Source organism: Aphelocoma coerulescens, chromosome 1A (genome assembly GCF_041296385.1).
Source record: "Aphelocoma coerulescens isolate FSJ_1873_10779 chromosome 1A, UR_Acoe_1.0, whole genome shotgun sequence".
In the NCBI taxonomy this organism is placed as follows: Eukaryota; Metazoa; Chordata; class Aves; order Passeriformes; family Corvidae; genus Aphelocoma; species Aphelocoma coerulescens.
In genome coordinates, this window is record NC_091014.1 from 31,350,524 (window position 1) to 31,377,256 (window position 26,733).

A 26,733-nucleotide genomic window follows, 5' to 3' on the forward strand; every position below is an offset into this window, starting at 1 on the left:
AAGGTGCATTCCTGATGTGCTCAGGCGACAGAGCCCAGTGCTGGGACATGCATGGAAGAACACCCTCCTTGTTGGCACGTTCATGGGACAGAACAAGCAGGCCAGAGAGAACTGGCAGAGCAGAGAGGCATCATCTGCACATATTCACCTGCACAAACTACTACTGCACAGCACTGCAGCTTCTCTCCAGACAGAAAGAAGCCACAGCACAAGGTAGTGGCTAGGAAAATGAGGTTGCAATACCCTGATGTGCAGGTGGAGGTTAGGAAAAAAACGTGAGGCTGTTCACATCCTTTCCATCACTGTGCCCCTCAGTGTCCGTACCCGATTCAAACTAATAAAGCATGCAGGAAAATAAATCTATGTCAATAAGATATTGTTTTTATCAACTCCTTGCAGCCCCTCATCTGATTTCAGTGGCACTGCTGTGGCCTGGAAGCCTTTGCTGGCTTTGAAGTCAAGAATTTGCCTCTCACATGAGACATCTCTCTGATGACCTCCCAAAACCTGAGGTCAACTAAATCAGGGAGGCAAAATCTCACCTTATCCCCACTGCAGATTCTACATAGCTTCTGCTGGGTTTAGTGCTATGATCCAAGAGCCCACGGCCATCAGAAGAGCAAGACACTCCAGACCTTCCAATGATACTGCTGATGACAAGGCAAGGCTCCCAGTCAGCCTTTCCACAACACATAGGAAAGAGACAGAAGCAGGAACTGAGGCCCCACCAAGCTCTTCAAAGCACTCCAAAAAAAAAGCTATTCCTGCAAAAGGTGTTGGCTTGGTCTTGGAAAAATTCAACCCCAGTATTCCAGCACATTGTCCATGCCATCCCTATGTGAGCCATGGATATGAAATCAAATTCCCAAAAGAAAAAATAATTTTGAAACACTAATTCTTGTCCTTGAGCAATTGCTCTCATTCCCCTCATCTCTCTCACTAACCCCCCATTTATCAGTGTATTTACTTCTGTTTTATTTTCACTAACACATAGTCCCAGGAATATCAATCTTGCCTATCTGAAGCTTCCTCTTCTACTAAAAATCAACACAGGAAGAACTTTCTCAACTCAAACACTGTAGAAACAAATGGCATAAACCATGCCTCCCATTTCTTGACAAAGTTTCTCCATGGACTACAATACAATAAATATTGTAGGACTGCAAATACAATGAACAATTTTCTAATAGATGTATTAGTAAAAGAGAAAGGCAGTTTCAACATAACTTCTCCCATTTCCTGCCCCAAAAGAATACAGATTTGTTTGTTTGTTCATAGAAAGCCTTATAAACAATATCAGAATAACAAAATCTGTCAAAACCCACATTTCAACTATTTCAGTGGGGGTTTTCAATGTCATAGGAAAGAACAAATCTTCTGTCTTTTACTCAAAAGGCCTGTCACTAGTCTTAATTCAAGTAATACGTTCCAGGGGCATATAAGCATTCTGTAAGATGTTTTCAAACAATTCACACTGGATTAGTTGGTACTGCAATGATTTATACCAGACAGGCTGGCCTCACTTGATTTAACAAAAGTTATGGAACAGTAAGGTACATGAACTACAGAAATTTACATCCTACTGCCATTTTTTTTTCTTTTTTTTTTTTTTTTGGTCACAGAGTATAAACTAAATTGAAGCAAAAAGACCCCAAATCCAAGCAACAATGACATGGCACCAATCAATTTTATAATAACCTTTATAGCCAGCACTTAAAGAAACAGGTCACTCCTAACACCATGAAGGCATTAAACAGAGTATAACACAAAATGACTGCTTTACAAATATTTCCATCCAACCCCATACTCAGGGATAGAAATTACATCTCCCAAACCAACACAAACAAGGAACTTTTTTCTTTTGAGACAAAGAGCCTGGTTAAGCTGTCAGTGTCTACACAGAGAATCCTTTGTCCCACAGAATATTCTCATGCACTGGAAAAGCAGCAAATGAATGAAAGAAAATACCTTTTTTTTGACACCTCTGATAAAACATGCAAACTGCATCAAAAGAATAGAAGACTGACATGGAGAAATTTAAAATCTCTAGAAGAATTCCAAAGCAATTGACTGTTACGAACAAATTCCAGAGGGTTCATAATTATTATCAGACCAGTAAGAAACAGAAACTAAGATTTAATACCAAAAAACTAAAATACAGAACACCACAACCCTCCACTCTTCCAACAAAGATCACGGGGTGTTCTAAAAGGAAGAAAGAAGCTATTATCTCTTTTGGCATAGGAAACAGCCATACACAACTTTAATGTTTGAAAATTAATCCCATATTAGTCTTACCTAACATCTGCTCTGCAATTATTGGCTTGGTGAATATTGGCTTAAGTGGTAAATACTGAAAGCTTTTCTCACTGTAAGAGGTTTACAGCAGATTTTGTGGTGTCAGAGAGGACACTTCACACTGCAGTCCAGAAATACCAACACTCATACATCAAAAGCAGGGAACGTACAGTTCCACCTCTATTTTAATACAATGGTCAAATGAGAGAACAAAATTCATGCATGGGGAATTCACCTCTGACAACTTATCTCCTTGCAGCATAAATCAGTACGAGAGAAAATGTCACAGATAAGTTCCTCCTACATACTGAAAGAGGTCTGAAACCATTGCACAGCACAGCCCATTTGACAGCAGATAATCAAAAGAGACCAACTGCTGTAAAAACAAATGCTAAGGAAGGCAGAAAATGAATAAATTAGTACAGATACAAATTAAGTGTAGGGAATGCCTGTCCATAATATTCCACTGATTTCAGCTCTCAGTTCCAGGATATAAAAAGCACTAACCAAAGGAAAGAATGGTTAAACTACAACCATGCAGTTTCATCCTTTAAGGGCCTAATATGAAGTATCTCAAGAGATACAAATACAAGATTAGTTACATAAAGCCATCTAACCACAAAAGGAGCAAAAAGCTTTATTATATCTCTCCACTGCTGATAATTAAATAAAAATATATGATGGAAAAGCAAGACCAAACATATATTACAACCCCATCACCGAGTAAAATCATCTCTCTGCCGACTATTTTATCAAGAAGAAGGTGAGATAAATTCAGAAGTGAAGTGAGGAGGATAATACAGCTTAAACTGAAAGATGAAACACAGAGCAATCTGTTTAACAGGGTTTCTGCTCAGACTTAAGGTATCCCCCTTCATTAACACAATTAAAGATATTTATCTTCTTAATGTGAAGTACAACACGTTTTAGGCAGGGCACTGTCTGTGGTCAAGGTAAAGCTCTCAAGTTAAGAACACATTTAGAACTTCTATCTTTCAGACATATGCCGTACATAATTCTGCCATATATAAAAGATGCATTCAGCTGCTTTAAATTCATCTGAATGATTACTGATGTGTAATTTGAATTCCCTGACACCACAAGAATTTTTTCTGAAATTATCACCTCCACACTGTGCCCAAAACTACTACTGCCTGAGCTCTTTGGCTTTTCCCCACTCTAATCAGTGGGGAAAAAAGCAGTGTCTGCGGAAATGTATGAGCAAGTTAGAAAAGGACAGTTACAGGTATTGTTTCAGATTCTTTCACTTTAAGATTAATTTTAAAATATTTTAATACATTAAATACTACAGAAAAGCATAATCATAAAAAGGGAAGCCAGCTTTGATACCCAACTAGGAAAAGAAAAAAGCATTTAAATAAGTATGAAAAGATTACTATAACTTCAGAAGATGATTTTGGGAGCATCTTTTTGTGGTGACAGCAACAGCTCAGCCTCAGCAAATGCCCAAGCCTAAGACTTACATGGGTAACTTCTGTATCTCTCTGACAGCCCAAGGACAGCACTCAGCACATGACATTAGAACAGAAACTTTGTGAGACCAGCCCTGTCAACTTCTTAAGACCCAAAGTCTTAAATAGCTGCATGATCATATCTCAGTGGAAGTATTCATTTTTGATGATTCTCAAAAGGGAGCCAGCAAAAAGGAACAAAAACAACAATTACATAAAACTAGACAACACAGACTGAATCAGTAAACTCTGAATCATGAAAACTATTTTAAGTTTATAAACAAAATTATAAATTTTTAAAAACCCTACAATTTAGGAAATGCCCTCAATTGCTGTAAATTCACATATTTGCACCAGTGTCCCTAGAGCCATGCAAAGAGAGGATGAGTTTTTACTCTGACTTGTTTTCAAAAACACAAAGTAGTTCCCTAGCCTTTGAATAAATGCATATTTTTCCACTTTTTAAACATTTTCGTTTTCTTGTACCATAGAAATTCTTTTACCCTAGAACCATTAGTTGCCATGAAAGCTCTGTAAAATAAAGCACATGAAAAGGTACTTGTGTGATAACTATTACATCCTGCAGTTGCTGCCACCTTCAGCCTATCTCTCCACCATTCAACTCCTCACTGCAGAAACGTAAGAGCTAGTACTGACCTCTGTAAATTAGAAATATAGCTGCAAGGCAGAAGTTCAATGCTAGCACAACTTTTTTTGACATCAGAGTGATAAAAGGCTAAAGCTAGTGCAAAGGAGTGGACTCAGGTCTGGTATTGCTATTTTCCCACTATGATGACTGCTGTGACAAAGACTTCACAAGAAGTTAAGAACTAAAGGACTGTTACAGCCAAGTCCCCGGTCAGAGGTGGGCAAGGTCAGAGATGGAGATCCAGCACTGAAGAAGCAGCTATTTAATACAAGCCATCCAAATGCTTCCTTTTAACATCTACATTTTCTTGTCTTTATTGTCATTCATCATAAAAGAACATTAAAACCATAACAGAAACTACAGGAGACTCAAGAGATGCTTGTCTGGTTCCAGTATTATCCACACCTAGGTCAGCCCTCATTTTAGCACAGTTAAACTGAACAAACACTACTATGGCACAGAGATATATTTTTGTACATCCTAGCACAGAAGAGACCTGAATGTGTCTATTAAAAGCCTAAGGGCACAACTAATGCCATCCAGGAGACATTCAACTTCTCCTTTACAAGTTGGAAAATGCTTTTATAAACTTAGTATAATGATCCTTTGGAATGTTCTCCTTCTTGTTGTTTGTTTTGTGATTTGTGTTTTGGTTAGTCTTTTTGTTTGTTTTTCACACATAGCTAAGTGCAGAAGATGGGGCCTCTCAGAAATAGAATAGAAATTGACTTGGAGTATCTTCCAGCACAAAATAATTGTCACCATGCTTGCTAATGAAAACTTGTACACTCATGTAAAAGAAACAGACATTTTGCTGCACTTAAACATGTCTTTTTTTTTTTTTTTTTTTTGCTATTTTGTACTGAGACTGTCAAGAAAGAATTATGGGATTGTACACAAGGAAACAAAAATAACTAGGAACCTAAAGCACAGCTCACCTGTTTCTCATGCTGATGACTGTTTAGAAAGTGCACATTTGAAAACTCCTTTTTATTCTGCCAGAGAATCATAGGGCAATTATCTTTAATAGCTATTATTCAGACAGATATATAAAAAACATCCTATTTCTCTAGCAGTCTTTATTCTATCGAAAGGATAATCCTTAAATGCTATCTGTCATTCACTTCAGTTTTTTAAGGCTGACAACATTTTGAATAAAGTGCTCTGCCATTTCTGGGAAGATGTAAACCCATAACTGGAGGATTTTTTTTTTCCTTCTTGCTTGCAATGTTAAAAACTGGTGAAGCTGGGCCCTTACAGGGCCAGGCTTCGTCAACCAGTGTAGCTATAGTGATATGACAGTTTTAAACCAGTTGAGAATCTGGTCCTTGTGGTTATGAACAACAACAGAGAACTGGCTTTTCATGCCCTTGGTGGCAAGGGACATGTAAAGAAAAATCCCTCTTTCCGTTCCCTTGGCGGATTTGGAACTGTGACTTTTTATGAATCTGCACAATGTGCCTATCCAAACACTATCAATATTTACCAATCATCTGCTATACAACAATTTTTCTCTATGTTCCATTTTTTAATGCATGAATACATATAGTTTCATTAGCCAGCACACAGGTATCAGTACTTACCTGTGATCTAAATGATGGATAGAGAGAATAACCCCTGAATTCAAATGGGCTTGTTTTAAGGTCACCAGGATTGTGAATTCACATTTATTTCTTAATTTCTGAAAAAATATTTCAGCTGTTTCTGGAGATGCCTTCACACTTCTTGAAGTATCTAAAACATAAGAGGAAAAACACTCAGTATAAAATCTTATGTTACTTTACATCCTCATTCAAATAGCTTACAAAATAACAGGCTATTTCTGAGAAGCACAGCTGAACAGACAGGCAAAAAGCAGGGACCAAAGTATTTAATACATTCATTTTGCATGCAATGGGAGCCATTTCAATGAAAGAGAACACATTTTCTAGGACACCTATTCTGTTCTGGGGAGAGGAGGTATTTTGTTTTGATCCAGGGTCTTAACTCATTTTCTTCATGGATGGCCAGATGGTACCTTTAACATCCAAAATTTGGGCTCACTAGCAGTGAAGCACAGTGACAACACTAGACATTTGCACGTGACCTGAGCAAATTTTTAAGGACTTCTACAAAACTGTTATGCCTAATAGTGTAAGTACATAAATAAATAAACTAATAAAAAACAAAACTAAAAAAAAAACAAACAAAAAAAAAAAAAAACCAAAAAAAAAAAAAAAAAAAAACAAAAAAGAAATTTATTCAGCTTTAAGTAATAGTGAAAAAATCCACCAACTTTCAAAAATATTTTATCACTAATTAATTGCTTTATACTCCAGTTGAGTGGCATTTTCCTGCTGCTTCCTGCACAGGAAGTCATGAATGTTTGTTAGAGTAATGGCACACATACAATAAAGATTTTACTTTCAACCCACACACAACCTAGACTGATGAAATATTTCTGCTGAATTTGCACATAACATGCATAGAAAATAAAAAGGCCCAAGCTTAAAACCTCTAGAGAGATAATTTATAAAATAAGATGTCAAATTCTAGAAAAGTAATTCCCAATCTCCATAATACATTATACCAGAAAAAAATTAATACACATTTTTAATGCACAAAATCAATTCATTAGCATGTGTAATCAACTGTGTAAGAAATAAATCAATTCACAAGCTTCTTGTCACAGCAATTTGACCATTCTGCTCTACTTGGGAACACTAACTCAGGAACAGCAGTAGAGAGCTAACAGCAATAGAACTGGTGATTTTCTTTCAGCAGCACTGGAGCTGAGCTCTCAAGTACACCACTCTCAGCTTACACCACTGTTCCTAAAATGGTTTATTCTTTAAGTTGGACCTATGAAGATACTGCTGTCCATTAACAGAAACAGTTTATTTTGGTTTATGGATCAGGAATATTTTTAATATCTGTTAAAAAGTGCAACAACCTATGCAAGTCCTAACCAAGCTCCTGCACAGTGTCACACCCGGTTGATTTTCATTTGTTTTTCACAATGGGGAATCAAAAAGAAAGAAAAAAGGAAAAAATTAATTTCTACCACATTTCTATGATATTCCCATAAGCAACTAATGAAAGAAAGTATATGCTTAACATCCCTACACTTAAAGAAGACCAGCTCATGCATTTGTATTTATCCCCTCCTTCTACAGGCCCTTTTATTTTAACTGGAGTTTTTGGGATGCAAACACCGCACTACAGATGGCCTGTGCTTTAGAAAGGAAACAAACCCTCACCATCACACCGAGCTCTCCAGAGACACCCCAGTCCTCACTGCTGTGTGAGAGGCAAGGAAAACACAGAGCTGTCACAACACCCACAAGACAGGAATCATTTTTAGGTCTCTTCATGTCACCCTGAATCATTACCTGATCACTACTCTGGGTGAGAATTTTCCATCCTTTATTCTATAAAACTTTATCTGGGTATGCTATAACCCTTCACTGTGGCCTTACATAACCTTCTTGTATACAGACGATAGCATCAAGACATGATTACCCCACACTGGCAGCCTATATACTAAGATTACCATCACACTGACTGCTGGAGTGCTACATTGCCAAAACACATGGCCACTCAGTTTTGGTATTGCAAATAGGTCAGTTCATATTTGCTGCTCAAAACACCTACACAGCCTTTTAAATTATTACTACTCTTATGAAGCACAACACTCTTTGCTCAGGGCAGGCACCAGGTGGATTTCTTAAAAGCAAGATGACTGAAAGGTCCTTGATCTGTCAGATCCATTCTATTCACACTAACACAAGAGTGCAAATCCGTCCTTCCAATTGCCTTTGAACACTATCAGTAGGTGCTTGATAGATCACCAGCTGTGCTCAATAAATATTGCTTCAGGCTTCTTCTTGATATTTGGCTGCTAGTAATCAGTTTAAGACCCAACAAAAATACTTTACTGGAACTGGAGTTCTTCCATGGCTTGGAAAAATCAAACTGGTATATCTCAGACAATAATTTGCAGTTTCTCAATAGTTACATAAAAACCTCATACTGTGAACATTTCTAATACACAAATCAAAAGGCATAAATCTTTTCAACTTAGAGTGCAAAAATAAGGAGACACTCAATAATTTGAATGAGAAATTTGTCTCTAGCCCTGATACATACATTTTGGATTTATTTTCCTAGAAAATTGCATGTGTATGGTTTGACCACACCACATCAACTCACAAATCCATAGTCTCATCACTCCATCTTTAAGTTATAGAAACATGAAAGTGACAATTAATGAAACAAAAATCCAAACTCAAAGCATGTCTCACTCCTTGTTCAGGCTAGATCTTTTAAGATCTAACATTGCAAAGCAGTCTGAAAGCCCAGCGAAGAAAACCACTGACCATAGGACCTGCAGGAACTCAGCCCTTCAGAAGACAAGCTTAGAAGCTGCCTGTGCTCACAAAAGCCCTCATTATTAAGGACACATTTTCCTCTCTCAGAGACAACCTGCAGTCAGAGTTCTGCAGCAAACACCAAGATCACACCAGTGTTTCCTGAAGGTGTCAAGAGCAGACACTGTCATTTCAGTCATGTTCATGAGATAATAATTACTGCACTGTAACAAAGACAGCAAGTAACTTTCATCAGGACTCACTCCACAAGTCCAAAGGACTTCCACCAGTCCAAACGGGTATTGGAGAAAGCAATTTTACCCTTTGCGGTCACCAGCCTTTAACTGCTCTCACCATCCCTGTGGTGACAACTGCATTCATAAAAACATATGAGGGACTATTACAGGCAACTGATCCAGTCTTAACTAGTCCAGCTGTGCCTCCCCAATCGACAAAAAAAACCAGCATTGCAAGCAGCCACGAACAAGTTACAGGAGGTAAGAAGGAAAATTTCCATACACAGCACCAGCAGCATACTGTTGTGGTGGCTGCACCTGTGGCAGGGGCGGCCTGTGGGCCAGGGGGCCCAGGGGTGATGAGACAGCCCCAAAGTTTGAACCAACCCCCTTGGGTAAGCCTTAAGGCAGGGTGACTGGAAGGGCCTCTCCCAAGGTGCTCTGTCCCTTTACGTTAATGTACCCCAGTTCTGCTACCCTGATTGGTTTGCTAACTCTCCACCCCCTGTACCCCTTATAAGTTCATGTCCTAGAATGTTCTCCCTTGCCCGCTCTCCCATTAGCTCTTGGTCCTTGGCTCCTCCCTCCATGTTTCCCCATTGGGTTGTGTACCCTCGCCACCCTCGTACTTATACCCTGGACACTGCTGTACTCGTGGCCCTTCACCCCTGGAGCCCTTCATGTGTTCACCAATAAACTCCCGTGGAACTCTATGAGAAGGACCCATCGCGCCTCTTTATTCCTGGTGACGCACTCAAGAGCTTTCCAGTGCCGTACGTGTGCGTGGCTTCTGGGGGCATAGCCCAGCTCTGTGGCGTGGAGGCTGAGTGCTGGTGTGGTGCCAGCCAAAACAGCCTCAGCTGGGACACTTTCTGGGAGAACGCAGCAGCCTCCAACCACCATGGGCTGGAAGCATCAGCATACTGAATCACACAGTTGAAAAACTTAGGACAAGCCATTCATTACCATTCATTTCCAGTCCACAATAAAAGAAAACAGTTATTAAATGGAATGAGTAAGTTGTCCTAGCAAAGGGTATGCTCTCAAATTTCTGAAGAGTATCTAAAAGTAAACATATAGTATGAACTGAATTATAGAACAAATTCCTGCAGAATAGTCTTTGAAGGAAGCATTCTAAGTGAGCTCCACAGTTTGTTTCATGTGCACATAATCAGCTTTTAATAGCAGCATCTATAAATCAATTCTGCATCTGAGCTGTCTGTATGCTAAACTATCCAAATTAAATTCTAGTGGTTTGTGAGAAAAAGGAGGGCTGTGGGCTAAAATGAGGCTGAAAAAATATAACTGGCGCAATTTTATTTCAATTTCCTACGCTAGGAGGGATGAGTGTCACAAGCATATATTCACATCCTGTCACTTTCCCATATTCACATTTTTGATTAATATTTTCTTAACTAGGGATTTCACACAGTCTACAAAGGGCAAGTTTATATTAGGTTTTTTATACCCTTTATAAAGGCTTTACTTTATATTGTTCTTTTAAGTCACAAATATAGATTAAGCTGCACCCAGCCAGCAGGGCAGCATGCAAAGCCAGTCCAAAAGCAGAATCTTTCCAAGGCTGACAGCAGGATTTTAAGCAGAGCACAGTGCATTCAAAATCAGGAGTTGCATTCCTGTAATGAAAAATGAAGATAAAAAGAACTAAAACAACCTTTATTAGACCAAAACCTTGTAGACATGATATGCATTACATCCTTCAGTAGAAAGGCTGGTTGTTTTGCTATTTGAACTGATAACATAAAACATTTTGAGCTACTTTACCTATAAATTTGTCCATTCCCTTCTCACAAATTCCCAGTTGTTTCAGAGAGAATAGCAAAACAAGTAGCTGTAGTTTACCAAACCCATGTGAACCTGAGTTGGTTTCTCCAAGGCTGTAGGAAGGAGCTCTGCAAGAATCTGGGTGAAGGTGTTGCAGTTCTACCTGAAGTTTAAAAGACTACAAGATAGAGGGTAAACATTAACCCTGTAAGACTCCCACTGGGGCAATTCCCAAAGGGTGTGCTTAAGTTGCAGGACCCAGGAGCACTGCCCCATTCACAAGCCTGGTAAACTCTAGGACTACAATTGGAATGTACATCAGGATACAACCAGGTACATCCAGACCTCTGTGTGCCCAAGTGCCCCTCATAAACTGGATCCAAACAGGTCTCCCCAGAACAAAAACTCACAAATGCCAGGAAAAAGGACTCTAGTAATTAATTTTTGAACTGGCATGATCAGGACCTTGGCATACCCCACAGACTGTTTAGGGACATAGCCCACAGACTGCCCTTGTAGTTTATACACCACCATGGTGTGGTGTGTCTGCCTTCTGATTTCCACTAAAGAATTGCTCCAGCAAGGATTTCTGCAGACAGAAATGCAGTGGATGGGAAGGAGAAAAGGAAGAGGGCAAAATGCTTTTCAGCTGAAACTAAGCAATCGAAACAAAAACTGACTTGAAGCCAAAGCATTAAATCAAAAACACGGGGGGAAATGTCACAGTTTGTTCTTGCAGCATTTGGGGAGGTTCCAACTGCCTTTGCTTTATAGCTTCCTCTGTTCTGAATGTCAGCTAGAGCTTTGGTGTGTCATCCAGCAAGGGCTTTCCTCCAGCTCAAACCATATGCAGTCACAATGGACTGACACAAAAGACTAGAAGACCTGTTTCTGGACACATTTTTCCCCAATTATATTGGCTTTTCACACTTACAGCCTTAAACAACTGTAATCATATCACTTCTGGCCAAAACTCTGGCTCACCTACATGCTACATACTTTGATGTTTAAAGTCATTTTGGCATAGCTGAGAACACAAACCCACTGTGGGACAAGAGGAGGGAAAGGTACTGAGAGCCTGGGCAACTAGGCTTGAAGGCAGTTGTTGCTGATCTGAAACCACCAAACCACTATTATGGACCTAATCTCACTTGTTTAATCAGGAGTAGTCGGTGCATTTGTCTAAATGATCATGACTTCATTTAAAGTGCTTCACTTGAAATGTTTTCTTCTCTCAAAGTCCTCAGAGAATTTTTGCTTGGTTTGTTAAGCTTGATTGCTCTATTGTTTGGGGTTTTTTTTATGCTAGAGGAACATTAATAATTGTCAACTATTCAAAAAAAAAAAAAAAATAGAACATATTTAATAGGGGGGGAACCTTCTACCTGTTATGGTAGATAGAGATAGCTGAGCAGTAGCAAACCCTCAACTATTTTTGCCTGCTCCTGGCACTTACTTGGATGACTCTTTAGGACAGACTTCACAAATCCATGACTGTCTGTGGAAAATGACAGCGGTAATATAATTCATATTCCCTGTGAACAATAATACCACTGAAATCTGCCTAGAAGCATTCTGCAAGAGAGGATACACAACTAGTTTGGGGGTGATTATACTAGTGGCTGGGTTAAGCCTCTGAGCTTATATACCAACTGGCTGCTTCTAGAAACCAAGGCAAGTCAGATGTGACTGAATCGTTCTGCGATGGGTTAGGTACCACGGCTCTGTCAATCTCAGGCTTAACCTGCCAGAGCACAGTCCTAAGACACCTAGACGTCTTTCATCTTCCCTTGGGCTGTTGTCCCTTTGGCAAAAAAGGAATTTTCACCAGGATTACAAGTGGGAATAATTTCCTGTAATGTAAAGCAGCCCAGTTGCACCACAAAAAGTCAGGCGTGCTCTTCCAAAAATGTCAGGTCCATGAACAAGGATTTCATGACTTTCAGACTCAGGAGGCAAAAAGTAAATAAAAGATAAATAGTTACACAAAAGATTCTAGTGACTGTATCTGCCACAGCATATTTCTGACAATTTTTCCAACCTTTTGGAAATGAAAGGATAAGAAACCTAATCGCAGGCAAACCTGAACTTTGAATGTGTAGAACTCCAGAATAGAAGTCTGTATTCTCAGCACAGGAGGCTGAAACAGCAGATTTGCTAACAAGCAGTACAGATCCTGCCACACTAGATTGTTAATAAAACAACTCCTATCAAACTGCCACAGAAAATGAGATTGTGCTCTCCTGAACATTTCTGAAATGAATTTTAGAAATGCATAGATCAACCCACAGAGAAGCACCACACATACAAAAGTACTATCAGGAATTTTTAAAGGCATACATGATACAGAAAACTTCTATTCCTTGTACACTAGAAATACCATCCCTTTCAGAGAAACTATGTCATCATGCTAGATACTATCACCAGGAGAGTGCACCCCTATAACGGATGCTATATACCCATTATATGACAGCAAAATAATGAAGATAAAAGACTTATGATCTTGTTACTGAAATTCCACTCCTGGAAAACTAAAATGTGTGCTGCATGGTATGCTCTGCACCATGTATTTATTATTGAAATACTTTCTGGTGATTTATAGGTTCCAGGTTATCAGTTATATAACGCAATAGCTTTTTTCATGACCAGTTTTTCCTAGCCTATACTCACAACACTATTCTTAAATCCCTTTTAAGTTTTGAAGATGCCTTGAATGTGCTCCCTCATAGGCAGAATCAAGTACTGCTACTTAGAATTATGTTGTTTAGGTTTTTCACAGCCACTACCACTATAAAACCTACTATGTTTGAACAAGGACACTGATGTAGCAGAGTGGGATTTCTTTTGTTTCTTCATTTCAGTGGAGGTTCCAGCTGTATTTAAAAGGTTACAGCTACTATAGCTTTATAAATATATATGTGTATATAAACATGCACACACAGAACTCCCTTTAGGCACAAAGCATCCTTCTAGAAGCTGCTTTGAGAACACCTTGAAACCTGTGGAGAAAACCAAGCCTGCCTTGTTTTCCTTGCAGCTGCCATCTGGCATATGCACCTAGTTATGCTTGGCTGCATACTGTCACATGAGCACTTTGTGTCAAACTGACCTAACAACAAACAAAAATATCACACCAAGAAATGCTGTTAACACTGGGACACTGAAGAGCAGAAGAAAAACAATGCATCATCTTGCAGCCCTACTGGTACTGTAATAAGGGCATGACACACATGAGAACTGCTAAAAGACTGATTTTATTTTCAGTCCCTCATTGTATAGCATGGCCAGGATTTTAACAGTTATTCAAGTCACGTCAAGGGGGAGGACAGGAGGAGGAGGAGGAGGAAGTAGTGTTGCCAGCCTTTTCCAAATGAAAATGCAGGCTACCAAACATAAACAAAGCCTAATCAATTAAAAACAATAAAGTACAAACTTGATGGCAATAATAAATCATGCAAGCAGATTATGCTAGATGTAGATCAAGCTGCATTACATGCCCGACTCGTCTCTCTGAAGATATGACACAACTCAAGTTCTCAAATATATCATATTCCAGTGGTGAACTATCATACAATGACAGACTGTATAAGATCAGCACCTCTGAACTAGGATCATGCTTGGTGTAGGCACTCCAATACCCTCTCAGCAACACACCATGTCTCTCTCTCACTTGGTTCTCACTGTGCAAGTGTCAGTAAGACTTACTCATGCTCTCTGTTCAGTCATTTTCTCTCAAAACCTCCTTTTGTTGTGACCAGTATGCTGCTCTTGAGGACCTAACTCCTACAGCCTGTGTTCCACAGGCTCATTTAGGCTGGGAAGGACCTCCTGAGACCATCTAGCCTAACTGTAATCATTTGTGGATGACCTAGAAGGTTTACCTTTTTTCTCCATGAAGAATCTGTTTCTCCCTCTTGGTAGTGATTTGGATCTCTCATCCTAGTTTTCCTTCGTCTCTGGCTTTCTAGGGTATAACTCTTTTTGCCCACATTAGGCTTAATTGCCTTCAGCTCACCAAAACTCTACATGTTAAGAATTTAAGTGCCGATTTATTTTCACACAACACAATGGTGAGCTTAGGAAAGCATTTATATGAGATCATTTTGCAGAAAACCACAACCATGCGGTCTGCATGAAAGATTAGCTTCTGACACAGGAGAATGGCCAACAGTCAGTGACAGACAGAAAGCTCCACAAAACTTAAACCTGTATCCTAACCGCAAAAATAGAGCAGGGCAGGGGGAGGGAGGCCACCACTGGAAAAAAACAGTATCTGAAGCACGCCAGACACATCCAACATCTCTGTTGTTAGCCACAGGTCTCCAGCAGCAGACAGAGCAAACAGCAGCAGATGGGAGGAGAACGTAGGAGAGTGAACTGTAAAGAGAATTCAAGCACCAGCAGAAACAGGAAGTGGCAGAGAGACCACACCTGAGGGCAGAGGAAGGACACCAGTGCCACCAACCATACTGGAGTATCTGGAAAAATCTCTACTGGCAGGCTATCTGTTTTGATGGCAGGAAAAGGAAAGGGTAGAAGGTTTTGAATTGGGAACATCAAAGAGGAGAGATACCAAGGAATACCATGTACACAACTCAGCTGTGAGCAGGGCAGACAGGTAGAAAATACATGGAAGACTCAAGCCAACCATTACCAGAGATTTCAAGAAAGCTGAGAAAAAGACCAGAGTTCAAATTGTCCAGAAGTTTTAAGTCAGGTATTAATGGAGTCCATGCTTCTGTGAATGTGCCCACGAGCCCTGATGAACCAGCTACAGGTTTAAACTCATGCCAAATTTATACGCTTGGATAACTTAAAATTTTAAGATGTTTCCAAACCCTAATTTTCTCTTGTAGGCTTATTTTACTCAGGCATCATCAAAATATACTTAAGTGCACCAAAGAACAGGTTTCAGGAGAGTACAAAGGCACTGGTTTTAATTGTGTACCAGGTGTTTGATGCTACCTTGTATCTTTGAAAAACTCTCCCTATACTAGATCAATTTCACCCCCGATCTCCAGAGTACAGAAAGACTTAAAGGGTCATCCACCCATTCCTCAGCCTATTACCTGAATGTAACACAATGACTACAACAAAGCTAATGTTTCCTAGATATTTTATTTCATGTTATCTTCTAAAAAATCAAAAGTATGGAGATTTCCACCATTTCTTTTCAGCAGCTATTCCACAATCTAAACTAGTTCACTGTGAAAGTCTCCTTTTATCTTAAATCCCCTCCATTTGTAGTATCATTACTCTTACCTCTAGCTCTTTGAATACTAAATAATTCCTTCGTTTCAAACCTCTAAGAATCTTCTAATACTAGACACTTATCATACAACACTTTTGTCGTTTCTTGGACAAGCTGTACATACTCAAGTTCTTTCAAAAGCTTTGTTACTAAGCTAGTGCTTTTGTTACTGTATAATCAGATTTGCTGTTTTTCTCTTCAGTCCCTGCAATTCATTGATATTTTTCTGAAATGCAGAAACCCAGAGTGAATGCAATAACCCAGACACAATTTTTTTTTAAATAATTCAACCTCCCAGATCTCTTCCTCCCATATGCTTTCCTTATGGTAATGGTGTGTGCAAGGATCCTTAATAAGAGCAATACTGAACAGGGTACACAAGGTTTTTCTTCAAGTCTACCCTCTTCCTGGAATGAGAGCTGAGCAAATCTCGGGACTATTTCAAGTTCAAGGCATATTAGTTAATGTTACAGAAAATCTTAAGAGTGTCTTTGGAACAGCCAGGGCACAATATGCAAATGCATGCTTAGGGAGCTATTAAAACACATATTATTAACCTCAAAACTGGAAAAGATCCTTTTGAACCCTTCTGGATCATTACACAGCTGTATCTAGAGACTGATGGACTTCCAGGCAGAGTCAAGGCTGGTGCATGTCTTCTCTTTTAGGATAAACACTGTGGATGTTATACCACCATCTAATTATACTTAAATAAGCATTTATGCTGGGGAAATTGTATAAACATTGCTTTAACAGAGTGAGCATCTCTACAATTGGAGGTCTTTTTCTTACTATACTCCATGTTTTCAGAGAAGGAAATAGCCACTCAAATTCCACTAAAAGAGTTCTCAGTTATGGATCGCTAGCAATATTGATTGTAATGGCTCCCTTGGAAACATTACAGTCTATCATAGCAATGTTGGTGCTGCAGCAAATATGTTAATCTGCTAAAAGCCTTTTGCACATTGTGTCTTCAGAAATCTCTTTTAGTCTGCTGGTCCCTTTAGACCATGCCCATTGCTTTAGCACCTTACAACAGCCCAGAGCTGCAAGCAGCAGCTCATGGGATGACTCAACCTAAAGGTCAGTTTTTCTGAGGTTGCACATCTCTCAAGTCATCAGCATCACACCCCCCCACCCCCCTCCAAAAAAAAAAAAAGCATGCACCAAAAAAGAAAAGTAAATAAAATGTTAACAGATACAAAGAATTTTTTGCTGTAAAATTCTTCCGTGTTGAAAATGGCTACAGAAATTCTTTTCTATCTGAAATATCTGAGTGAACATTCATAATAGGTATTAATTGTGGAAAACATGTCCAGGCAAAAAAATTAAAAACTAAAGTACCCTTTCTTATACTTCTCCTTGGATTTTCCTGAGAGGAAATCATTTGACAATGTCAAGATAGAAAAAAATAGCATTTCTTAAACATTGAGACAAAATATAGAAGAATTTGGACAAAAAAGAGGGACAGAAATAAAACCAAACAGTCAAAAATCTTTTTTCACCCCTTATTCAGCTGTACCTCAGCAGTACAGGTAGGAGAATACAACTGCTCAGTGGATCTGCACCTTGGCACAAAACCAAATGGGACAAAATATAGGGAAGAGTCACTACACAGAAGTACAGTTTTCCACGACAGCTATATAAAATTTCCAGCTCTTATCCAACAGTTTTAAATAACTTATGAGCTCAGTCCTGTACCTCCCTTAAGACTCAGTGGAAACAGTGAAGTTAACCATACTTGGAGTTATTTTTCCAAGCCAGCACCTGTATACCCTGGAGGATACAGACTAGAACATAAGCTGGGGAGGAGGGGAGAATAGAAAACCTATTTCCCACATCGTATAAGCAAAAGGTAGGGGAAAAACAGATATTGTGATTGATCTAAAAGGGATGTGTAGGAAATGCTGCTGTCCTTTGTGAAATCTCACTGGAGAATGAGCCATGCTGCTGTGAGGGGAGAAACCATAAAAAAAAGATTAACCTAGCCAAGTCTCAGGCACACTTTGTGACTATAGAACTATGCCACAGCAAAAGCAATTACATAAGGGTAACAAGACCTCATTTTCCCCCATCACTACCTCTTGCTAATGCAATTCTTCCCCAGCAATATGGAAAGATGTACTTGACAGCTACCTAGAAGGGTCACTGTCCTCTCTCTCGGGGCACATGTGCTGCATCTACTGGGTTCTCTCTGGCACGCAGGACAGATGCTGTCCTGCTGTCAGCATCACATCTTTTAACTCCAGCCAACACCATTGTCCCCTGCCATGCTGCCAGGAGAGCAGCCATCTGCACCTGCCTGCTCTTGATGAGGGCATTGACATGGAGAGAGGCTCTCTGGCCCCACTCCTCTGACTATCAGGTCCCTTCTCATGGCCAACCAGGGCTCTGCTCCACATCACCACACTGACACCGTCTTAATGTATTCCCCTTTCATACGTGCCCCAGAGCTGTACATCATATACCTTTCCAACAAAAATGCCAGGTTGAGCCCTGAGATAATATAAGCCTCAACAAGGATTTTGTACTTGAATATTTTAGAAGAGGCCTCATTGTAAAGGCAGGAAGAAGCAAATGCAATTCTGTCTGCCATTCATCAGTATGAAATGTTTGAGGCAATACTGAATGTATAAACAATACATGGTTATTTGCATTAACCTGAACAACCAGACACTCATTAAAAAAAAGTTTTAGAGATTTATCATTGTCCCAACAGAAAACAGACCCCCAGGGACATCAATTTATTGCAGGTATCAGAGGCAGCCTGGCTGTGAAAAGCACAGGCTCAAGTCCACAAGAGCACAATAAAATATAACATTGCTTTAAACAGAGTCACACCCTGCTGATAAATAAATGCAGGTATTAATTCACTCCAAAGACTGAAGTATCAGAGACTGGAGATGTTAGCTGTCCTACCAAGCCCAGGCAAAGCCACCAAAGTCATGCTGGAATTTAACAGACTGAAAGGTGACAAGAGCCCATATCAAGACACACGGAAAGAAATGTGAGTAAGAAACAACCAACCAACCAAAAAAAAAAAAAAACCAGCAACCCTAAAGGCTATGGAGGAAACATTTAATCTCTCTTGAGATTATTTTCTTTCCCTCCCCAGAAAAAGCCCACTGCAGAAAATCAAAAGAGAACAAAACAAAAAAGAAGGACAACAAAATAAAACTTTGTGTAAAATACCTTTCCTTGGGATGAATAATGACAATTTTTAGAGCTGAACTCAAAACAACTTTGTGCTTAACATTTATACTTCTGTGATAGTAATGCCTAATACACACTCTCAGCAACAATATTTACTTGAAACTTTCAGCATAAGACAGTTGCAATCCCCAAATGCCACAGGCCAAGTTTTGTGTCATTGCTTAACATTATTTTGTATCAACTCTGCACTAATGACTACATTCAGGGCTTACAAGCTTTTCTTCTGAGTTTCTGTATCTGCCATACATTAGATCCTCATTAGCTTTCCATTTCTCAGCCCTACCCTCTGCTGTACCATTATAAGCATCAATCAGAAGCCCATGATATTTATGTCTTTCTTCCATAATTTTTTCCCCTTTATTTAAGGGATAAACCAGCATAACCAGTTAGGACACAACACCATCTCCAGTATTGGGCATATTAATGACTCTTCAGCAGGGTAAGTGCATCATAGTTCTCTATGCATTAAAATTCATGGCTTAGGATGGAAAATGGATGCAGGATCTTCACATGCTACCTCCTTTTTTGGGCAGGGTCTTCAAGCGGCAGACACTTCACAAACATCTCCTCTTGCTACCACTACTCCTCCTTCCCAGAGGAGGATGCTGAATATTAAGTTCTTCTGGAGCAAGGGGATGTCTCAAAGGAGCAGTGAGACCAGCAGGCTCCAGAAAAAGCAGCCCAGCTTTTCAGGGCTCTCTCCTTCAGCACCCAGCCTGGCTCCCCAGCAGCATCAATCACAATCCTGGCAGTGCTCTACCACAATGGTTCCTGTTTGCACAGGTGCAGAGGCAACTTTAGAAAGTTCCAGAAGTAGAAGGCAGCAAAGGGAAAGGCTGTTATTCCAGATACACCAAAACCTTTCTGGCTACCACAGTGTCATAGAGCAGTTGCTTACATTAGGCATTTCTAACATCAAAAAACATGCCAATGCCTACTGAAATTAAATTTTGATTAAAACTTTTGCTATCCACAGATGATCTCTGTGCTGGAGGTCCCACAATTTGAGGATTCAGTGTTTCTGAGAGAAATCAGTTTGCATGCAAGACAAAAAAAAGCTGCAGATAGGTATTCACTCTGCAGTCAGCTAAGCCAGTTGGCAACATTAACATCCTCTTTCTCAGCTGTCTGTTACCACTCCTCTGGGAGATGGGTACAGCTGGAGAAAGGGGATTTTACGGGACTCTCTAATCCATGTCACTGCAGTCAGCCAGGTTCACTCCTGAAGCTGGCTGATTTTGCCATCAGCAGACATGGGAACACTCATATAATCTCTTGCTTTGGAAAAGTTGTGTGGACAGTAACCTCTAGCTTCTGGGCAGTGACGAGCAGCTGGGAACAGTAGTATTTTCAGCAGGCTCAGCTGGAATCTGGAGAAAGCATCTGTCTATAGTTTCAATGACAGGTGGCAAGGAAAAAGCTGTGTGTGTGAAGTGCATAGGCAATGTAAATCCTGTTTCTATGAAAGTTTACTCACCTCTGCTTTTAAGGCTTTATTTTTAGCTCCTTCATTTAGTAAATGTTCAGAGATGACATCATGAGACAAAATAGAGTGAACTTTCCAAAGGGATATAAGATAGAGTAATACTGTCTTCCTAGTATTTTAACATAATGTGCTAATGATCCAGTCATACAACAACAGGTAACAAATCACTTTTACCAAGAGGCCTATTTTAGGGGGCTTTTTTCTGCCAGCAGTTTGTGCTGGCCAGCACCAATTCAAAGAACAGTACTGCTGAGCCCTTTCATTCATCCCACTGACATATTAAATTATTTTTTGGTGTTTTATAGCACATATTGAACCTCATCAGAATATACCATATTTTGTCTCTAAATTTGTCCTTCCTCATTGGAAATATCAAAATATTATTTATAACCGTATTATGAGTTACATACCCTAGCTGGCACACGAAAAAAAAACAAGCAGACAACCTCTGAATAAATTCCAAATTCTGCATTCAGATACACAAGCTCTCACATTTTCATGACTGACATGTCCTTTTTATCTTTTCCTTAAATACACATTCCTGTGTTCGTAACCATCTGACTGCACTCTTCTGTCCACCTTTTAGCCTTCTCTTTGAAGAGAATATACACCTTTTGATGGGCATATACTGTCCTTAAACATCACCCGGCTTTCATTTTTGTTGCCTCTCATCACTTGATTTACAGTGTACCTTCCACCACTCTCCACTGGTGCTGGAGGCAATTGGAAGGTGTCTCCATTACTACACACACACACACACACTCTCTTTGGACAAAGGTAGTCTGATGCATAGTATCTGCTCTCAACAAGAGAGACCCAGAAAGACTATCAAAATATCTATAAAATACATATAATGCAGAATTTAAAGAGAGGGTGACAAAAAGCTATTGCCTAATGAAATGCCAGAGGAGACCAAGTTACTCTTGCAGCCCTTCTTTAGATTGTCACACTTCAGAACACCATTTCCTACTGCCAGTTGAAATTTTTAGCTTCACTGGGACCTTGCATGTGCTTAATGCTGTATCCCCTGGCACAGACTGGAATCAGTCATCCAAAACCCTCATCATCCTCCAGCCTCTGTTGTGATTTTGTCTACTTCAAATTTCCCTGCAGTTACATATGTAACAAGTGCTCTTGTAGAAATATGACTTCCATATTTGCATAGGAAAATAGCTGCACTGGACTTTCATCTTCACCTATCTCCTCAAATCACATTAATGCAGTATACTCACAAAAAAAGAACTATGAGAATGACAATTTGTATTTCTCCAAAAGCCTGCTTTAACTACATTAATTACACTTCAGTCCACCCATCTGGTTTGGGCTTTACCCAAGTGTCATCCTTGTTTTGCAAAGAGAAGAACAAAGGTGTTGAAAATTTCACTGACTTATGTAAACACTTGCCAACAGAGAGACATTTGTGACATATATATTCTGACTTCTTTTCTGCTGCTCTGACCAGCAGAGGAATAATTTTCCTCTCAACATATTTTGACACAGTAATATCTGCTGTTGGCTAGAAAGTGCTGGCAGATGTTCACATACAGCAACACTAACATTTTTGAAGACTTCCTCCTGTTTTCTATTCATAATTGTATCTTCCCACAAGCTATACTGGAACGTTTTACAATTACTTTGCAAATCACATTTCCAGAAAAAGAAGTCCCTGCAGCTAACTAGAGCCAGATTACAGAGGCATTCTGTTGCTACCATCCATGACAACCAAGGAGCATCAAACACCTAAAAAGCTTTTGAATCCAGCACCTAAATCTGCTGAAGTCCAGTACACACACACACAAAATAAGTCCAAGTAACAGCAAATTTCAAATGGCTAAAATTATTTCTAAATCAGGAACTGTATAAGGAGCAACCTAAATTATCTTGACTGGACAGTCACAGACAAACCACCTTTAGAGAGTAACTGCTCACTGTTTTAAATGCCTAGAAATACAAGTACCTTTGAAAAGTCAATTACACAAGGGAGAATTTGTCAGAACAGCCAATTAGATGCTAAACCCCTATACTGAAAATTGATGTTACAGCTAATTAAGCAGTCAAAACTGACTTTTTTCCTAGAAATAAAGAGACTATTCTGCTGTAACTATATGTATAATTATCCCATCATATATCTTTAATTGTCTATTACCTGTTGGCAGTTCAATATGCCACATTTATAATTTTCTTCTAAAATATAGAACAGCATTTAGGACTTCTGAATGGTTTAAGCTTATGTAAAGTAAGGCTTTACATCAGTTGAGAATGTGGTCTATCAAAAAGGCAACATACCAAAGTGTCATAAATACATATATGATACGAGAAAAGATTTGCTATCTGAAAAAACCAAGAGGCAAAGGATCACAAGTTAGAGCTTCCAGAGTAAGTTCACAAATCATTTAAAGTCATTTGCATCTTTCTCACAAAATCTTTTCTATCTAGGACTAAGGCTTTAGCTGAAATAAGGAAAAAACCCACACAGACAAACCAAATTTCAAGTCGACACATACATGTATTTGAAATTCACACACTGCAAGTACATACATTAAGAGGCACACATTGCAGCAGTGTTCCTAAAGTGCAAGTTCTAAGAGCAGAACAAAAATTACTAAGTGGACCCAGTGGTCTGGTCAAGGAAGGAAATTTCTCTATTTCTAAATGCAAGTTCAAAAATGAAAATATCTCTGCTCAGTAAAGACCACATTTACTATAACAAAAACAGCAGTCATCTTATGCAGTAGCAGGGAAAATCATCTCCAGTCCTGCAGGGCATTAAAGACTTCCTAAGGGACACTTAGTGACTTCAACCACCATTTAGACACAAGTGTTTTCATCCTTGTTATTCCCCCAATTGTTCTCAACAAAATAAAAAGATTGCTGTGAAAATTTAAAACTCCTGTCTTCTTTTGTTACAAATAAGCTGCTAACCCATTTGGGAACTATGTACACTTGTAATTGCAAAGACAGAGGGAAAAACTTGAAAAAAAAAATTCTTTAGTAACCCAGTAATTTTTTGTGCTGACACTGGGAAAATACACAACAAACTTTTATGCTTCTAAACCTCTAATCGTACTACCACTGAAGACAAAGTGAGTTTTAACTTCCACCCACTCCCTCAGCCCAATCTACTATAGCACAATGGGGCTTCAACGCAGAACCATACTTTAAAAACTACACCTATTTTAGGACACAAATGCCACACACACACATGCATTGCCATTCTAAGCAGTCACCCCCTCCACAGAGGGCTCCGCTCTGTAGCCACAAGCCCATCACAGATGTTTAAAGCCAGCATGTGCCAGTGTTTCTGAACGCATATGCCCATGTCTCCACATTCATGTCCATAGTGACACATGCTGGCTGTTCCGGGGAAGAACACCGCTAGAGAGGTCACCTTAAAAAAAAAAAAAAAAAAAAAAAAAAAAAAAAAAAAAAAAAAAAGCCTTTGGCAACTATTAGCTTCTGATAAATTACCTCATTAATGCAAACATGAAAAAGAAATTCCCTTTCCAGATCTTATCTCCCTTGACTAATAGCTCTTCTGTATGTGAAACACAACCTCTTGCCTGTTGCACTAGAAATCTGTTCAGATCCAGCTGAAACTCCTCGCGTGACACAATCAAGTTCCCCTATCTTAAAAGTGCAAGCTTATATGGAGATTTGCTTGTGCTTCATCAGATGTTGAGCCATATTCCTTGTTCTTGTTTAGTCATAGATTATAAGGAGCATTTAATCATCTTTCAGAGAAGAGACTTGCCTCTAAAGGACAGGTTTAGGCTTTTTTTTTTAATTAAGATAGAGATGGTTTTTTTCCTGAAAACGTTGTTGACTCCAGCTTCATTTAAGATATCAGTATATTATTGAAGTGTAATTCAAAAACACACTGATAATGAGCACGTGTATGGAATGTAAGCAATGCCAATATATTCAACGAGATATTAACAGTTATTTACAGTCTTTTATGAATTACAATATAAGAAAGTTTAATAATTTTTAATAAAACTCCTAAATGTATTTTTAAAAGATGGAAGACTACTATTTTATTTATATTCCCAATATTAACAAAGAAACAATCACAAGCACTAAAAGAGACCAAAACTCATTCTTTGTTTCACAGGAGGGGTACGTCATGGAAGCTCCAAAGGGCCACTTTCCCGTGACAAAAAAAAAAAAAAAAAAAAAAAAGGGTGTTCTTATTGCCAGCCATCTGCCTCCCTCCTCCGGGGCACTTCATTTCAGCAATTTGCTCGATTCACATAAAACTTTCAGTGAGGTTTTCCTTAGCTGGAACTGGGGTATGTTTAGCGTTTCCCAAGTAAAGCAGTAGAGTGGGTGGTGCTATTATTCATCACCGCACCCCACGACTCACAAAACATGCCATCTGCCATCCCCGTTCCTGCTGTACTTTAATTAAGCGTCTACCAGTCAAAGAAAAAAAAAATGGGGTGAGAGGAAAAAAAGATTTTAAAAGAATGGGAGGGGAGCTGTAAAGAAGAGTGGAAGAAAAGCGAGCAGGAAGGGAAGGGACGGGATACCGATGTCTCAAAGCGAGCAAACCTCTCGCGTTTTGGGGACTTGGGGGGGCGCGCCACGTGCGCGGCGCCGGGGCCCGACAGCCACGGCCGGAGTTGCGGGGCAGGGCGGGCCGGGGCGGCCGTACCTAGGAAGAGGAAGGCTTTGCTCCCGTTGTGCAGCCCCGGCACCTGGCGCACGCCCTCCGTGGAGCCTCCCAGCTGTAGCTCGGACAGCACGTCGATCTGCAGCGAAGGGTCCACGCCAAAGCCTGAAACTGACCCAGAAAGTGCCGTTACCCACCCGCCGACACCGCAACTTCCTGAGCCCCCCCCAGCCCCGCCGCCGCCCTCCGCACCTGCGGCTGCCCAGGGGCCAGAGCATCGCCGCTGCGAAGCTCCGGCAGCCCCGTGCCCGGGTACTCTCCCGGCGGGTCCAGCATCCGCCTACCTGGCCCCAGGCAGAGGAGAAGGCAGAGGGTGCTCAAGCGGATGCCCGACTCCATGGTACAGCGATGCGCTCAGTCCATAGTCCCCCTCCTCCGGCTGCTGCGGGCGAAAAGCCTCCGGGGCACAGGCTGGGTCCCTCCCCGCCTCTCACCGAGCGGCGCGCATCCCGCGCCGCCCCGCAGCGCGCATCACGGCGGGCGCCGCGCCGCCCCTGCCGCCGGCCGGAGCACACAAAGGCGAGGGTGGGGGGCGTGCGGGCAGCGCAGCCCTCCGCCCGCGGGCAGACAATGGGGAAGCCCGGCGGAGCCTCCCGCCGCTGCCGCCGTGCGAGCGAGGCCGCGGCAGCCGGAGGCGGCGCGCCCGTGCCCCGCAGCTCCCGCCCCGCCGCCGCCAGGCGCAGCCCCTCCGCTGGAGAGCAGCCGCCGCAGCCTCCGCCCGAATGGCAGGGCAGCGCTGCTCTCCTCCCCGCCGTCCAGCGGGGACAGCGGCACCGGCGGGAGGGGCCGCCCGTTTATGCCACGGCCACAGGAGCCGCCCACCGCCTCCGCCGGGCCGGGCCGGGCAGGGCTGGGCTGGGCTGGGCCGGGCTGGGCCGGGCCGGGCCGGGCCGGGCCGGGGGAGGTGCCGCCGCGCCGCCCCGTCCTCCGGGGGAGCGGCGGGGAGCGGGAGCCGCTGTGGGCGGGCTCCGCTGGGAACTTTGAGGGCAGCCGGCGGGGAGGGCCGGTGTGCCCCCGGAGGCCGCGGCTGGCAGCGGCCGATCGGCGCTGGCCGTGACCCTCGGGGCGCTCTCCTGCCTGCCGGCCGTTCTGGTCTGCCTGTGCTGAAGTCACCGCTTGGTTCCCGTCCCGAGGTGGTGCCGTCCAGGGTCTGGCGAAGCCTCCACCTGATCTTTGAGCACGAATAAAAATAATTTGGGAAAGGCGGGGGGTGGAGGTAGGGGGGTAGAGGAAGGGAAGAAATCAGGACGTTCGCAGTAGCTGACTGAGGTGGGAATGTGAAGAACTGGCGCGGGGCTGACAGCCGCAGGTTCGCTTGCCCT

At 41.2% G+C, this 26,733-nt stretch overlaps 1 protein-coding gene across 2 annotated transcripts in view; it reads right to left on the reverse strand.

The window, feature by feature from the left end:
- Nucleotides 1-26,228, reverse strand: part of NELL2 (neural EGFL like 2) — a 141,599-nt gene extending 115,371 nt beyond the window's left edge. Inside the window, exons 1-3 of one of the 2 annotated variants that reach the window (XM_068997901.1) lie at nt 25,696-26,228; nt 25,394-25,522; nt 6,003-6,153 (exon numbers count right to left, since the gene is read on the reverse strand). In XM_068997901.1, the coding sequence (XP_068854002.1) occupies nt 6,003-6,153; nt 25,394-25,522; nt 25,696-25,750 (335 nt within the window). In that variant the 5' untranslated portion in view covers nt 25,751-26,228. The remainder of the gene's footprint in view (nt 1-6,002; nt 6,154-25,393; nt 25,523-25,695) is intronic. The other variant, XM_068997892.1, reaches the window with a different exon arrangement.
- Between the last annotated feature and the right edge of the window lie 505 nt (nt 26,229-26,733).